The 16,457-nt window shown below is 51.0% G+C and overlaps 2 protein-coding genes across 2 annotated transcripts; one reads left to right on the top strand and one right to left on the bottom strand.

Annotated features, from left to right (window-relative positions):
- The first annotated feature begins 784 nt into the window (after positions 1-784).
- On the top strand, positions 785-4,337 carry Hmbs (porphobilinogen deaminase-like protein l(3)02640). The gene is made up of 8 exons (XM_003747980.2): positions 785-949; positions 2,191-2,405; positions 2,711-2,827; positions 2,960-3,048; positions 3,147-3,269; positions 3,392-3,585; positions 3,670-3,846; positions 3,981-4,337. Exons 1-8 carry the CDS (start codon positions 915-917, stop codon positions 4,144-4,146), a joined length of 1,116 nt encoding a protein of 371 aa, XP_003748028.1. The 5' UTR covers positions 785-914; the 3' UTR covers positions 4,147-4,337.
- On the bottom strand, positions 4,294-10,093 carry LOC100903958 (ras suppressor protein 1). The gene is made up of 8 exons (XM_018641286.2): positions 10,035-10,093; positions 9,636-9,748; positions 6,490-6,571; positions 6,212-6,398; positions 5,901-6,066; positions 5,703-5,811; positions 5,445-5,566; positions 4,294-5,331 (listed from the first exon to the last, which is right to left on the bottom strand). The coding sequence occupies exons 2-8, from the start codon at positions 9,711-9,713 to the stop codon at positions 5,200-5,202; spliced, it is 876 nt and encodes a 291-aa protein (XP_018496802.1). The 5' UTR covers positions 9,714-9,748; positions 10,035-10,093; the 3' UTR covers positions 4,294-5,199.
- Between the last annotated feature and the right edge of the window lie 6,364 nt (positions 10,094-16,457).

Here is a 16,457-nt window from a genome sequence, read left to right as displayed (position 1 = left end):
CGCGGAGCATCGATGTTGCGATGGATTAATTATCGTTCTCCAAGGATGGAGAAATCACATCGAGGGACTCCTCAAGAATCCTGATTCCCATCGGTTGATGCATGACAGCTCAATGAAGCTCGACAAGGGCCGCGCCGCATTCGAACTCGGGGAAATTCATGTACAGCGAAGTTTCGTTCGAACGTGGAATGCATGCACACATCATGGGCGGAATTATTTTCATTTTCCGCTAAGTCAGCTCTGATCCGCATCGAGTGTTGCCGAGTCAATATTCCGGGCTGCTGATTCGCAGGGAATGCAAAAACCCTCGGGCATGGACCCCTTGCAAATCCAGGACGATAAGTGACTCAGATGTGTCGCTTGGATTTTATTGATAGGCAATCTCGACCGGTATATCCGTTGACAAGCGTAACAACTTAAACGTGGCGTGGCGCCTGTATCGTTTCCGAATGATACCGGTCGGACCTGTTCCGCCTTTATCTGCGTACGCTAGTTTTCCGCTTGCACAGCGGTGCTCCGATATATTCTGAAGAATGGCCTCATCGAATACGATGCGTCCGTATCCCGAACCTAATAATGCCTGCGTCCCGATAGAGAATCATTACTGACGCAAATCACACCTTCTCGCTCATCGAGGGAGCTAAGGAGTTGAGGTTTTTTCGTGGATCCCATTGGCTCCTAGAGATCTAATCAAGCAGTATGCTACATGCTGTGGTACGTTTGCCCTCTCCCCGAATATATCGCCGAGTCGCCGAGACACAGGCTCTGTAAGCAGGCCCGGTCTAGGTTTTGATTACACACGTGTCTGGTAGTGGCGAGAGACGTCTCTACTCGAAACCCGGTTTCTCCGAGTTTGGAGGGCATCCCGTTCGAGTGATTGTGATAAGCGACTCTCGAGAAATGTGTGCCTGTTTATGAAAAATAAAAGCCGCCGCCCTAAGAGGAAAAGGTTCGTTGGAGATGATGGCCTGCGAGAACTCCGAGTCGTGGCATACGAATGAGGAAAACAGAAAAATCGCAGCTGAGCGCTCTCGACAAATCCTCGCAAAATACGCGCAGCAGATTAGCTGGGAGCAGCCGCAATGGGAATCGCGCTCGCCGCGATTCCCAAATACCCTTCCCATTCACCGCACTCGAAACTTCTCCATCCTCTCTAGCGTCTCCCTCTCGAAGAGGATTAGCTCTTCGTGATCTAACGTCTGGAGCAGGGAGCAGAAGAAGTGTTCGATTCGTGGTCCCTTACGTAGATGCATCGCGTTGTCGTTGCAGTTTTCAGCAACGACCACCTACTACGGAGTCAGTGATCCATCTAGGTACCTGTCAGTCTGTCGTATCCTCAGTCCGACTCCGGAAATGGAGTTTCCCGCGGCACCCCAGCAGCTTGTAGCGTGCGGGGCTCTGCCGGAGAAGGACCGCTGATATCTATCAGCTCAGTGCACATCACTCGGCTTTGAACCTTAGAGTCTCGCGTATCTGTAGGGAGAGCTGCTGCTGGATGCGTGGTCTAGTAGCGGATCACAAACATCCTGAGAACCTCACCGACGTTCGCGCGATGCGCGAATCCGCGAGGGCCTCGGATCGAATCCGGCAAGGCCCATTTTTCATTTTCTTCACTCGTTCTCCGGATTCGCTCGTTTCCGGAGACTCGCCGAGGCTTTACGATACTCCCTATTCTCACTCGAGGAAATTGTGGGGAGCAGAGAGGCGGCTCGCGGCCGGAACGAGGTTCAGATGGGCTCGAGTGTCTCTGGATCCGCAGGCGATTGCGTTTTCCAGCCCGTGCTCATCTCGGGTCCGCTGTGTCGCGAGGAACATCTGTCGAGTCAGATAACGGATGTAAACACCATCCAGCCCACGTATCCGCAGAGCGGTTGTGTCCACCTAGGAAACTTGACGATCTGAGACAGGACCTTGTCTGGATCATTCATGGTTTTCGAAGCGGTGTGGGAATCGAGCTCACAACATGGCTCTCTCGTCGTCACGCCTCGCTCTAATTCAGATCCTCTAGCAGGATGAGAATATCCTCCTTGGATGCCGGTGGGGAGCGGCAATGCTATCGACACTATCAGTGCTCGGAAGCGATCCAGAGATCTGTCTAATCACAGAGATTTTTGCGTGGTCTCTCGCTCAGACGTTCACTTTCCGCGGAGACCTGCCTCTGATGCTTTTTCTGATTTCCCTTTTTTTCAGTGCTCATCCGCGAGATCTGAGGCGGCACAGAAACCTCGCGATGACGAAACCATGTCTCAAACTCAGGATTGGCACTCGTGAATCCGCCCTCGCCATGGCTCAGACAGAGCTTGTCGTCGAGAAATTGAAAGAACTCCATCCATCGTACGAATGGGAAATCGTCTCCATGAAAACGAAAGGGGATGAAATACTCAACAAAACGCTCTCCAAAATTGGTGAATTTATCGTCCTTGTTTCGATATAGGGCTTCTTTCGGGCCATGAACATACTTAGGATCCGTGAAAGACGGAATCCTAGAGTTGTTGATTTATGGCGCGTAGTCTCTCGTTTCCGTGATGTCTCCTGCCCCGGAGCGTCTCCCATTGAGCCTTCTGGACCATCGATAGAACGGGAAACGCTTCCCGGAAGATTCCTCAACGCGATTCCAATGAGGAAACAGCGCCAGCCATGAGACAGACTGTCCAAATATTGCGCTCATATCCTCTAGTCTAACGGAATTCCCTCCCGAATGCTCCATTAGGGGAAAAGTCTCTCTTCACCCGAGAGTTGGAGAACGCGCTCACCGCAGAAGAGGTCGACCTGGTTGTTCACTCCCTGAAGGATTTACCGACAACTCTACCAGACGGACTCTCGATCGGTGAGGCTCCGTTCGATACTGGAACAGGAATGTCACGTTCCTGGGGAGGATCTATTATTACTCATTATTCTATAATCATTCCTTTAGTTCAAGTGAATGAATCACAATCCCGTTGACTGTTATCGTTGACAGGCGCGATTCTCGAGCGTGAGGAGCCGGAAGATGCGGTCGTTTTCCCGGCCAACAGCACAGCGAGGAGTCTGTCCGATCTTGATGATGGGGTACGAACGACTTCCTCCCCGAATCACTCAGCTCTAGCTGAGGCCGGCCAAGTCCTTAACTCCCGAATCGGATGATATCTGCGATATTCGACTTACAGGCCACGATCGGAACATCCTCTTTGAGGCGCATCGCACAATTACGGCGGAAGTTTTCTGATTTCGAATTCAAGTCCGTTCGAGGGAACCTGAGCACGCGCCTACGGAAGCTCGATAATGACAAGGTGGGATCTCTCGCACGTTTTCACGTCAAATGGAGCACTTTCTGTCTACAGACTGGGCATATTTGACGTTCATAGAGTCACATATACTCGAAGCCTCTGCAAATGACCAACTTCTCATCCAGGTGTATGACGCCCTCGTCCTCGCTGTCGCTGGTCTCAAACGCTTGGGGTGGAATGATCGTATATCAGAGAAATTATCACCTGATCAATGTTTGTACGCCGTCGGGCAAGGTGCCATTGCTGTCGAATGCCGCACCAGCGACGCTGTTGTAACGGAACTTCTCCGGGACCTGAACCACAATGACACCGCCTTAAGGTATGACATTTAGGCCGAATCTCCCTTACTTGGCTCAACACTGATCCTCGCTTGATCCGAATGAAAGTCAGTATCTGTTTTCAGATGCCTGGCAGAAAGGAGCTTCATGAAAGCATTAGAAGGCGGTTGCAGCGTTCCGTTGGGGGTTTATTCGACTATGGAAGGACGCACACTCCATTTGGAAGGCGGAGTTTTCGCCTTCGATGGACAGCAAGCTATTATTAAAACGAAGGAACTTTTTTTCAAAGACGGTGGTGAAAAGTGAGTGCGGGAGCTACCAGCACTAACAATAATTGAGTTCCCAGGCCGTCGATATTGCTGCGGTTCCTCGGTGAAAAATGCTCGCGTAGTGCCAGACCTGCTCCTGATTCTCAGGCGAGAATTCATTATTCCAGAGGTCAGGGTGAATGCCTCGTGGGTATACATTGCTCAAAGCTCAAAGACGCTGACGTGAAGCAGGCGATTCGCTTGGGTGAAGACCTCGCATCGGAAATGCTCAAAGAAGGAGCCAAGGAACTCCTGGACAAAGCTCGACAGGACGCCAAGAACAGCAGTCTCTAGGACAGTTCACACCATGCTCTTATCGAATTTATGAGATGTCAGTACTTACGCGTTGATCATTGTTGTCGGAATGGGACTAGATCCGCCCAGGAGTCTGAATCATCCATACAGCTTGGCATGGATCTACGTTAAGTTAGGGTTGATATATGGGGAGCAAATTATTTTGGATACGGTCGCTGTGAACGATGCTGCAGTGAGGTGTTCGATCTCCTTGTGCCTCCTTCACACGAAGTTGTTGATCCTCGACAAAGTATTTGACAGACGTCGATGATTCTCATTCTGAATGAAGTCTCATATTGTAATATACGTAGGTTATGCTCGACTCGGGATCGGAGTCCCGCGAGCAAGCAATATTTTTGAACAAAGGTAGCAGAAGATGATTATATGCTGTATCTATGGTTGGGAGCGGCTCTCGCCGGTCCTAGTGGTATCGAACCAGAACTTGGAACATGGGTGTTTCTAATATGGTCAGCTGCGAGTCTGACGGGGCACGCGACTCTGTCTCTCATGCTAGCAGTAAAAATTGAGAAAGATGAAGAGATAATAGATCACATGCTGTCGCTCGCAGCATCCTCAGAGATTTATTCCTCTCCTCTTGATGTTGCCCATATTTTGCTAACATGCTTAAACTATCAAGTTCTCCATAAACATCTCCAGCTGATATGGTTTGTGATATGGATTGCGTTACTTCTCAATTCCTCGACAATTACAGTTAGAATGGATTAACAATGGCGAGTCTCAGACACCTCATTGCGTCTATACAAAGAACAGAACCATTCACCTCGAACAACGGACGCCATAGAACATACAGCGCGGCACTGTTCATAAATAGGTTCGGATAACAGCAGGACGCACAGTTCGGCTTCCCGGAGAAAATCAGGTCCCTCACCGAAATTAGCGCCTTGAATGACTCGTTTCCTTGGCATCTCAGTCTTGTGAGTCGGTTTTAATCAAGCAGTGGATGTGATGCCAGAGTGAGTGCAACAAATTGAAGGACAACGCTGAATACGAAGGCACTTTCGGAACATATGTATGTGGAACTCATTCCCGGGCTCAACTTGTTCTCCGTGAGATTTTCTTTGATTTGTCATTGGTTTTGGGAGGAGCAGTCGTTCCTTGCTGGAGCTGCTTCTCGTAAATGTAGCGGTACTGATCGGTGCGGATGAAATCAATCACATGTGAAACCTGAAATTCCGAGCGGAGAGTTAGAGGGATAACAATGTCGCTGCCATTGCGGTGGAAGGTCTCCGATCTCGATTCCAACGAATTCGCGGAAGATGTTCCGCCTTCGGACTCACCCCGACTTCGAGTTGATCCGCGATCGGCTGTATCCAAGGATTGTTCTCAAGTCGGATTATACACCGCTGAGTGACCAAATCGAGTTGACCCAACTCCGGAGGGATGAGGGTCAATCGGTTTCCTGGAGGTGAGGGGCAAGGCTTAATTTATCCACCATCTCTGAGACAATGCTATGTTTCTCGCCGATTTCTGCGTAGGGAAAAAGAACCTTCCGACGTCCCACCAAGAAATAACTTGAGTCTTGTCTCGAGACGTACCCTGCAGATGAAGCTCACGGAGTCTGCCGAAACTTCCGATTTCTCGTGGAATACTCACGACGTCGTTCTCACGGAATGAGAGAATTTGTATATCTGTTAGGTTTCCGACCTTTGAGGAGAGAAACGTTTTAGATTCCAATTCGAACAGAACAGAGGTGCAGCGCGACCCGCGGGATGTCCAATCCTGAGAGAACTCACCTCTGAAGGAATCGTTTCGAAGTCGTTGTCGCTCAGATAGAGGGCTCGCAAGGTCGTCATGCTCCAAAAGTTATTCGGCAACGATGCCTCATTCAAGTTATTGTAGGACAAATCGAGGACTTCCAGGACGGCGAAGCCGCCGAATCCGCGGGGCAAAACGGATAATCTGAGGAGAGCATGAACATTCGCTGTACTTCCATCGATTGACAGCCTCCCGGAATCATTCGTGCTTCAGACTCGCGATTGCGGCCTTTGTACAGACACATGCGAGCTCCCGAAAATATCCGTCTTGGGAAAAGTCGAAGCCCTACCTGTTCATCGCCAGTATGAGTATTTTCAGCTTCGGCAGAGTGCTGATTGTCGAAGGGAGCTCTTCCAGGTGATTGTTGTACATGTTGAGGTATTCCAAATTATAGAGGTTCGATATAGAAGCTGGCACCGTTTTCAAGTTGTTGTGGGCTAGGGATAGCCCCGTAATCCATTCCATGTTGAAGATTCCTGCCGAAAGTCCCGTTCAAGAGTCAATTCACTGCAGAGCGATCATGCGGCAACTCATCCCTACTCCAGTCCTATCCAATCTCACACCAACCTGGAATCTCTTCAAAGCGGTGGATATTCTTTTCCTTGAGATCGATCTCCGTGGATCCCTTCTCGCGAGCATCGTCGATCACCTGCGGAAAGGACCAGGAATCGTTCATCACGAGCTCGGCTAGAATCGACTCGACTGACTCCTTCATGGACGAGTTCTAAATATGGACCGGAGCGAGTGTACACTGGGAAAGTTATGCCCCGAGTGACTCGATGGGATGGTTCGTCTGTTTGGTGTGACCAAACGGTCAATCGACAGGTAAGCCGCACGAGTGCTCTGTTAGATTAGGATTTAACGTTCCATAAACGATTTGTTGATCTTTGATTCTCCTGTTGACAGCGCATCCCGTAACCAGTGCAGTTCTGTCGCCGCATCCGGAGCGGCGAGCCGGCCGTTCGAGACGCGAATTCCAGCATCCAGATCGGTATATTCCTTGGATCCAGAATTCACGTTTAGGGATATCAGTCGACGTTTATCCAAGGAAGACAGTCATTTTTCGATAACGTAGGACTGTGGATAGGCTTGCAGGGAAAGCTCCGGGATGAAGTGTTTTCGGTAGAGCTTAGTGTTAGCAGGGGGATCCTCTGTCGAACTTCTGACCACCAGATCTGATTCTGGTCCCGGGAGAGATCATCCGCGCGATCCGATCCAATCTGATTTTTGTTGCTCCACGGGAGCAAGAATGAATATCCCCCCCGACTTACTAGAGCCCACAAAGAGAGAAGCTCACACTCGTATGCGCTTATCGTGACCGCGAGCTCATGTTTTCACCTGACCTCAAACTGAAGCCGAGAGGGAACCAAAATTGAATTAATGGACCGTCGGGGACTCGCTCTGAAGGTGTTACACTGGGTGCTGTGAGATAGCGGACAAACGAAAAGGAAATGCGAGAATACGAACATGTGAACGACGTCTCAGGGTTCCAATCATCCTGAGCTTTGTCACTGTGATGGTCAAACTAATCGATGCTGGAGCTCCCTGAAGCGAACTAGCTCCAATCCGACTAGTTTTTCGATTCGTTCAGGATTACGCACAGCCCCTTTGGAAGCGTCAGCCGCTAGCGGTTTCTCGGAGTACTCTCGAAGGGCAGGGTTATTCCTTGTTTGGGTGGTCTTTCCACTGGCCACCAACAATACTCCTCGACTCCACTGGATACAGCCAGTAGACGCTTTCTCTTTCTTGAAGAGTGGCGCCCGAAATCTTCGAATGAGTGATTCTCCGAATCGGACCACTATCACTCATCAACCCAGATGATTTTGTTGACGCGGCGGAATGTACGCTTGCTTGCACCACCTTCCGTCAACAGAGGTTGGTGCCTGCGAACTTTGAGGGGACATCCACTTTTCAACGCGAGCCTTGGAGCAGCGTCTGGAAAGAAAATTTCCAAGCGACGTTCTCCCGCCGTCATACAGAATACTGTCCGAGGCCGATGCCTGTCACGGTCATCTTCGGGAGAGGATATCGTTGCATCGGTGCGCTGCTCAACGCTCTTCACGATGACTCATCGCTCTCACCACTGACCAGCGCCGCTTCACATTCGTTTCCTAAGCACTCCGTGAATGTTTATGTTCGTTTCCGTATTGCCGGGAGCTCTCAGAACGAGCCGGAAGAGTCGCAGATCGAATATTTTTTTCCTCCGGCGCAGCGGAAGGCCCGCGTTGAGGGAGCGAATCCCTTGTTTGTCGCGCAGAGGCCTCGGCGGGCCAATTCCACCCGGATCGCTGTCTAAGCCACAAGCTTAATTAGTATCCTCTAAATTCATCCAAGCCAATTTCATCTCGGGTCGGTATCTGAGACTCAGCTGAAGATCGACCATTTGGCCTAATATTGTGCGGTTGAGGATCACGGACACATCAACAATTTCTCATCACTACGAGAAGTCGCTCAAATGCTGCCTACCGTCCCTGAGTGCATCCCAATGCATTTCGATCGGATTTCTAGTCCGATGTTTCTAGTCCACTTAGCTTCACCCTCGACAACGCTCCCGACCCGGAGCTAAGGAGTTCTCAGAGAGGTGGGCGGCCTTTTCCTTCATGCAGCGTACGATGCTATCAGAGCCCCGAGAGAGAGCTCCTGCCCAATCACCGTCTGCTTTGGGGCAGGTAAGATATTCGGAGCGGGATGGGGAGCTCTGGACACCTCTACCGGTGATTCAAATTCACGTATTCTCTGGATCCTGTCGCACAGAACATAGAGGCCATGGCAGACTCCCTCTCAGGGCCCGGAATCCAATTCCGATGACTCTGGTGCGGACGTCAGCAGCTCCTCATAGAGTCATTGTTGGGACTGCTTCGGATCGGTGTCAACTGATATCGGATGTCTCATATATCAACTCTGACCCTGAGGAAGCCAGGGCAGGTCCGCTGATCATCTGAATTTTCCGCAGCGACATCAGCAAAAATCGGATCGAGTCCACTTTCGAAAGTATCCAAGCGCTTCCATTAGCGGATAGGTATAAGCAGAATTCTCCGAGTTCCATTCGCTGACTCTTCTCCAAGCCGCCCGTGATGCTCGCGTTGTCCATTTACTCGCAGCTCTAGATACGTACAGTGAACTCCGCTCTCATCGGAAATTCCGGTCGATGGGATCCTCCGCTCAATCGGATTGCTCCCGAAGAGTCCCGATGAATTGGGCTCCATCGATTGAGGCTCCGGATAATCGGGTCTTTCGCTTAGCCGGATAAAATCGGCACGATGTGTTCCCATTTAGCGGAGTTCACTTTATATCTCTGGCGAAGCTACTCGTCTCCCCGGAGTCATAGCTCCCGTGAACTCGTAACAGAATGGGTTCGACGTTCACAATAAGGTTTTTCGAACATATGTCGGAAGAGCTTCCACGATCCATTCAAGTAAAAAGAAACTCTTTTCATAATCCGCTTCGAACAGTGTCAACCTACACGCGAATCCGTATGTGGACACGCGCGACCCAGACAGCCGATTTGGTGAAGAAAAGAGAAATCGTCACCGATTGACTTTCACCACTGCAGGAAGAAGCGCGATACAACTCTTGTGGTCGCGCAGATTACTTCCGAAGCAAGTTTAGGAATTATGTGAACGAGCCGTGATCATACAGCTGCTCATGGAACAAGACTTCTAACACCACTATATGGAGAAGAAGAGAGTAGAGCTCCTCCGCGCTGATTTTACCTTTCGGATTTTGGCGGTTTTGTTGAAATCCAGCAGGTTCGCACACCCATTACAGGCTCCTCCTTTTCCACCAGACATCGTCACGGCGAATATCTTGATGGGTCCTAGAACAGCTCCGATACAGAATGGAACAGTAATATAATTTTCTCACGCAGACAAGCAAAGCCACAATAATAAAGCTGGGCTCAACCACCAAGACGTCGTCTAGCCTTTTTGGTCGGAGGGCTGAAAGGTGGGCGAGACGCATGCGCACAGCGTTCGGATCATCTCTCTCATTCGGTGTCTGTGTCTAGCGCTATTTCACCATTATGGCTGTCTAGTCTAGAACAATGAGTTCTATCGCTGAAAGCGGGAGTCGTGGAAAAATTCTAAATCAAGAAGATCCCGAGACTCGCCTACCTGGACGGTCCAGAGTCAAGCGGAGCGGCAGAGCCTTCGATCCGACTCGGGAAGGCCTTTTATCACTGTGCCGGAATAATGATGGGGAAGTACAGTGTACCTTGATCGGTAGCAGAAGTCAACTCTTGACTCACGATTAGTCACGGAGAATCCTTACCTCACGGTAGAGGGAAGGGCCTGGAATCACTCGCGGGCACTCGGGCTCGTCTCGATCTTACTATTTCCGCTGAGCGTTCAACCTCTTTTTTGATCGGAAATTCGGCGAAATACGCGCAAGCAACCCTCAGCTGCGTGTATTCTCGGGGAAAGATGAAGTGCGTTTGAAACTCATCGCGACCCTGATTAACAATCAGAGCGGTGGAAGTTATCCCCGACAACGACTTTCCCATGCACAGCTCGCGAGAGAAAACTGCTGACACGAGAGACCTTGGAGGCGGATCTGAGAGATGCCCGCCAGTGCCAAGGGTCTAATTAATAGCACAAGTAGAACATTCGCCACGCGCTCATTCTGATCGACATCCTCTTAGATCAGCGGAACTGGATTGTCCCTGATCGGAATGATTGAGATGAACTCCCAGTTTCCTCGATGTCCCGTGAGACTCTGAGATGCACTTCGACTAAATCCGCTAGAATGCTCAGTGCCTGACGCGCCGGCCGTCTTGACTGGGATCAGGCACCCGCGTCCCTGCTTCCAAACTAACGCCTATTTGCTTCTTGAGAGACACCAAGTTGAATATTGGCCCGGGAGCGAAGATGAATTTCCTCTCTTCTGTGAGGCTCGCTCGCTGAGTATCCGTGCCTAATAGCGCGCGTCAGACAGGCCGATACTCGACGTATCACTGCAGTTCTGGATTGGCAAAGACGTCTCTTTGGTGTTAGCATAATCGTGACTCTGATCAATGCCAGCTCTGACGAGACCGATCGCGGTCACTCCGATCCTCCATGTTCGAATCCGAGCCGGGATAGCGAATGTAGTTTCGTTGCTCAGGAGACTCTCTCCATTCATATCATTTCCTTATCGCTTCTTCATCAGAGGGGTGGGAAATGCGAACGCACAAAATCGGGAGAATATGCTTGCGGAAATGACGTGCGAGAGAATGCATAATCTTCAGGACGACTGATGGTCCTCTCATAGACCAAATGGGAAAGCCACTCATACCTATCATTATCATATTCATCATCATGGTTCATGGTTTCATTGATCCTTCGACGAGTTGATCGGACAGTCCTAATTATCAACCTTATCGTTGATCGGTCTTTATCTGACTGCTTAGCCTACTAGCCTCCTCTCCACGCTCCGGCGATGGAATGGAGCGATTAGACAGGCCCTGCCTCTTGTGGAGTGGGAGAACCCCAATGGCTGTCCGCAGATTTTCGGAGTTGAGCCCGATCCAAATAGTCTTTCTCCCGAATCACCCGCTATGCCTACCGAAGGATCATTCATAAATCAGTCCGTAAAAGTTTCGATGTTCTAGATACTTGTGGGGATAGTGACATTCGTAGGATCGCCGTTACCCATCTGGCGTTAAAGGTCGCGCGTTCCATCGTTCCGAGCGACACACTGCCCCCCTTATGGCCCAGGTTTCCCGCTCGATCAGACGCAACACAGTGTTCGAGACGCCGCGCTGTCAACCCGACGTACTTTCAGCCGCCGGTCGCTTCTATACCGAATTCTCGACATTTGGGGCTCTGTCCCCCGGAGTATTCGAGTGCTCCCTCCCGGCAGATTCTTAGATGAATTCACAAAACTTATCGGATCAAGTAGGCGTTCGACAAAACAATTGTGTAATACTTGTCCTGAGTGCCACAAGAGGGGGAAAGCGGTCTACCTGGTGAACCGCTTCCATGAACTAAAAAGCTCATTCATTCATCCTCCCCGCCGTCTGCGGGATGCGGTACTTATCCGCGTCTCAGATATCCTCGTAGCGCTAGGTGACAACTAGGATCAAGATCAGCGGCTCGGTACGTCTCGAAGTATCGTGCAATCTTCTCTCATACTAGCCTCTGGTGCCCTCTCTAGGTTTCCGATTCTTCCGGTCGATTGGTTCAGGATGAGTCCCGGGGGGAGACGAGCGGGTAATCTGTAAACGCCATCAATGCCTGTCAATGATGGAAGAGGGCTGTGGTGTTCCGGTTGGTGCCTCTTCCCTGATTCTGGGGTCTCGCAACCGAACTCGACTCGACGAAGCATCTCTAGCCTTGGGATATTCGGGCCAACTGTCAAGATTCTCCGAGGTGTGATGCTTGACATCCTTCGGGATTCTTGTTCACAGCAGGAAAATGATCGCCCGGTATCGGCGACCGTGTGAATTGGGGAAAATGAGGGAGTCGTGTATCGAAATTCTCAGGATGCAAGAGCAGCGAGCAAGCCCAGGTCCCCCTGGCCCTGCCGAGTCTGGAGTGGGATCGTCGACCTCGACCTATTCCTCGCGAGCCGCACGAGCCGCCCTATGCATGCGACTCCAGCAGATGGTGGCCTCTTGCTCGTCGCCTCGTATTCGGAATAGCTGAAAGGGTATTTGTCGCGCAAGGTATCTCCATGGACGACTTTGCGAGGACGTAATTTCTCGTGGAGAGCTATGCTGGCCGAAATTCACGCTCGGCTAAAGATGCGCTGTGGGGAAGAGAGGCGCAACGGAGTGCGCAAGCCTTAGCTTAGTTTGAGCCCCGGCGAGGGAATGAGGCCGACAACAAAGTGCTCCAAATCTCCTCACGGGAAGGACACCTTGGAGAAAAATTCCAAGGTCTCTCGCGAGCTGCGTTCCGAAGCTCACTTTCAGTCCGGCGCACATCGGGTGAAATATGTGCAGGAATAAAATTCGGGGAAACGGATGCTTTCCTTCTGCTCGCTCGTTTTCGGAAAATACCGTCTTGGAGCGACTTCATTCGAGAATAATTCCGGAAGCTGCGACGCAATCGCAGTTCACAAGTCGCCGCTCGATCCAGCAGGGAGAAGGAAACTTTTGCAAACACTCTACATTCTTCTCTCCGTCAGGATAATCCGGAACCTGGACTATCACCGGATCGCAGCCCAGAAGAGCAGAGTCGCCGTGATCTCTGGCGAGGGTTTGGCCGGCGAAAGAAGAGGCTCGACACGAAGAAGGCGGCTGCGGTCGTTCCTGAATGAGATAAATGGTAATATTTCCGTTGCCGGAGCACACCGAATAAAAATCAGCTGTCTAATCCAATAGTAGTCCCGCGAGCCATTTGTTTCGGGTGTCCGGAGCACGTTATAGTGTGTTTAGACGATGAAATATGAATTACATATTTGCGGAGTTCTCCGGGAAGCAAGGGCTATCTGAGCGATCTCTCTCTTGCCGAGCTTCATCCGCCTACGAGTCTGTCTCGTGTGAATCATCCATTCCGGTCCTCTCGGAGTCGATCATCTTCGGGAGAAACCACCGATATCTCTTCAGATCACGCGGATGGGGCTCTCCGGGAGAATAGTATCCATCCACCCAGCTGGATTTCGGTTACAAGAAACTGAGATCGTCAGCCACCTCTCTCTACCAACTGCTTTGAAGTCGCGAACCGATTTCTCATAACGATATATCCGACGCCCACACGCTCTGAAGCAGGATTCCGCAGCGCACCTCGGTGCTCGGTGGTAGTAGAATTTCAATATCTGTCCTCTTCCGGCTTTATCGACACCGTCAGCTAGCGTCAGCCGAGGGAAGATCTCGCTTTCGTGTTACATTTTTGGAGTGTTTGCAGTTGAACGGAGCTCTATTCCGGTCTCTGTTGAAGCTCTTGCTGTAGTTCGGTTGAGCCACTGCTGCATCATTGTAGCGTTGGCGGCATACAGCTTCATATGTACATTCCTGGTTTACGTCCTCATGGAGTCCCCAAAGCGTACTTACGGCTTCTCGTGGGAAGTAATTCTCGTCATCTCTCCCTCTGTCTAACTTGATCCCGCTCCCTGCCTCTGTTATGAGCTCAGAGCCTCCCGATATATTTGGGGGCGAATCGATGCGTACGGATAATTCCTATCAATCGAAGCTTTCCTCGACTTGCTGCTCGTCAGAGCGCTGTCGTCCAGGAATCTCCCAATGCAACGGAAGAATCAAATGCAAACAGAGAGGTCGGAACCCGAACAAATGAAATCTCCATTGCATTGCGTCATGGATGAGAATCTGTCTAGCCCGTCCTGAAGATCCAGTGGATGGATATGTACAATGGACCCGAGATGACGCCATTGGGTGTGGTCGCGGGCGCCTCGCTCGAACTGTTGCCGCAGAATTGCAGCTTTTGGCCTAGATGAATCACCCGTATATTGTTCCTCAGGGAAGGTGAATGTGTTCCGGCATGATCCCAGCATCTGAGAACTCCTCCGCTTCTTCTCTCGTCTTCTCGGTCCGAGGGTCTCGGACATGTTTCCGACGACGTGTTCGACAGCTCTGCAGCAGCAACTCAAGGCTGTATAAGAACGAGGTCGATTCAAAATTCTCCTCGGTGCCTCTGTCGAGCCGTGAGCGCTATTTCAGAATGCAGAGCGTGCTCTCTATCCACTCGGCAAACGACCGGAAGGCGAATGGATGGGCCGATCGATCGATGGATGAGTGGATGGATGGAGCTCCGGGTGGACAGAGAGACCAGGCGATATTGTGTATTTCACGAACATTCCGCAGTTCCAGACTCCTCCTCACACCCTGTAGAAACGCGGACGTGCTCGATTCTGAGGAGAAGCTGTCGTTTCTGCTCCGCGATGCTGTTTTCGAAAACATTGCAATTTCCCCCCCGGGAATCGCCAATTCACCTCGACTTTTTTCGCGCACCAACTGAATTCGAAGACTATCCGCAGTCCATTCTGTTCTGATCGCCGTTCTCGACCGCTCATTCCTGTGACTTACCTGTTCCTCTTCCCATTAGCTTGTACCCTGCTTCATCCCCTGGAAAAAGAGGCTCGGATCCTATTTCCTCTCGCTCTTACTCGAGTTGCCGCGATCTCCTTTCTCGTCTTTCCGTGATCGTCTTTTACTTCGTGTGTCCGTTGGGGAGCGACTGCAGGCCTGCGAGCCTACAGTCGAGCCCGCTGCCGAGCTCCGAAGTCTCACAGGAATACGATGGTCCGCAGCTACGTTCGGAGGATTTCCGCCAATCACAAGAGATCAGCTTTCGACAAGTAGACAGCAGCTGCCACAAGGAAAACGTCAACAATTCGCTGCTGCTGCGAGACGTGGCTCCCTAAGACCCCGCAATCGGAGAACGACGAATCGTCGTCGAAATGCTCGGATGGATTCGCGAAGAAACGGATTCTTTCAAACATCGTGATAGCATTCGAGTCCCAAGCCTGCTGTCCGACCGGAGTGTGGAGCCCCGAGTACTTCCAAGAATCATTGTTTCTGGTGTATCAGTGAACTATCTTTTATTCCACACGACCCTTTCGCCGAGGAAGCGAAAGCTCTGGGTGCCTCGAACGTAACACGTACGTGTTAATTACCTGGGGAGAATGGAAAGAAGCTCTAGGAGAAGTCAGATGAGAAGAAAGCACTGCCTGGAGGGAAGCGTCACGTAGCATTTGTACCCGAGAGCTCGCGAAGCTTCCTGACCAAAGATTCGGGGAGGGATAGTCTCACAACGTTGCATGACCGCCGGAGCTCTCTTTCAAGTCAGTTCTTTCCTGTATCGGAGGAGGAAATCTCCCATCCTGAGGCCATTGTCGATATTCCCTTCGGAGAATTAGAGATGCCTACTCTCCTTTGCTGAGTCAAAGTGAAGGAAACGTGGTCGAAGGTTCTAGAATGAGGATTTCCCACAATTCCCACATCATGCAGTCTCCATCGGGAACCGCGATGGGCGCCGGACGATTTAAGGTAGCATCCAGCTCCACTAAGTCAGGTCTGAAGCATCCGAATTTTTCTCTGCTCAATGAACCTAAAGCCGAGAAGTCGTGGTTTATAATTCAATCTCTGACGATGAATTTCGCCTTTGGGATCCCCATGAAAGCTCCGGAGCAACCCACATTGCAACAGAGTGAGAGGAATATGTTGCGCTGAAACGAGACTTTATGTTCGCACGTCAGGTTCGGACACATGGAAGGGAAACGACGCTGAGCATACATGTATCACGCAGCAGATTCTGCCGCTGCTGGAGCAGCAAGACTACAAAATATAGCACCGAAGTCGATGGGACGGAAAGAAATTCCGACGTTCCATCAACACATTTACCGCCGGTCGCACCCGCATCCCACATCATTCAGAACGGCCAGGAAAGCAGGAGCAGCGCATTCCTGCTAACAATATAAAATACAGCTTCTGACTAATGGCGTGTCCTCCCGCGGATGCCAGGGGGGATTTCTCGAAGCCTGACGACTTTCGGCTCTGGCTGAGTGATCACGGGAGCCGCAGCCAGTCGAGACTAGAGCGCAGGCCGCCTGGCACGCCCACGATGTGCCCCAGCTCCCAGCATCGAATATCACCGCGA

The sequence above is a fragment of the Galendromus occidentalis genome, unplaced genomic scaffold (assembly GCF_000255335.2).
Source record: "Galendromus occidentalis unplaced genomic scaffold, Mocc_1.1 scf7180000077527, whole genome shotgun sequence".
NCBI lineage: Eukaryota > Metazoa > Arthropoda > Arachnida > Mesostigmata > Phytoseiidae > Galendromus > Galendromus occidentalis.
The sequence above is the reverse complement of the archived record's forward strand: the minus strand, read 5'-3'. Positions and strand labels throughout refer to the sequence as shown.

Bases quoted from the DNA above. Each gene is read 5' to 3' on its own strand.
- Hmbs (XM_003747980.2), top strand. From the start codon at position 915: ATGAAAAATAAAAGCCGCCGCCCTAAGAGGAAAAG. The intron at 950-2,190 runs GTTCGTTGGAGA...CCTTTTTTTCAG, and splicing joins CGCCGCCCTAAGAGGAAAAG to TGCTCATCCGCGAGATCTGA. The intron at 3,270-3,391 runs GTGGGATCTCTC...CTTCTCATCCAG, and splicing joins GGAAGCTCGATAATGACAAG to GTGTATGACGCCCTCGTCCT.
- LOC100903958 (XM_018641286.2), bottom strand. From the start codon at position 9,713: ATGTCTGGTGGAAAAGGAGGAGCCTGTAATGGGTGTGCGAACCTGCTG. The intron at 5,567-5,702 runs GTACGTCTCGAG...CCTCACCTCCAG, and splicing joins CCGTGAGCTTCATCTGCAGG to GAAACCGATTGACCCTCATC. The intron at 5,332-5,444 runs GTGAGTCCGAAG...TCGGAATTTCAG, and splicing joins CGGATCAACTCGAAGTCGGG to GTTTCACATGTGATTGATTT.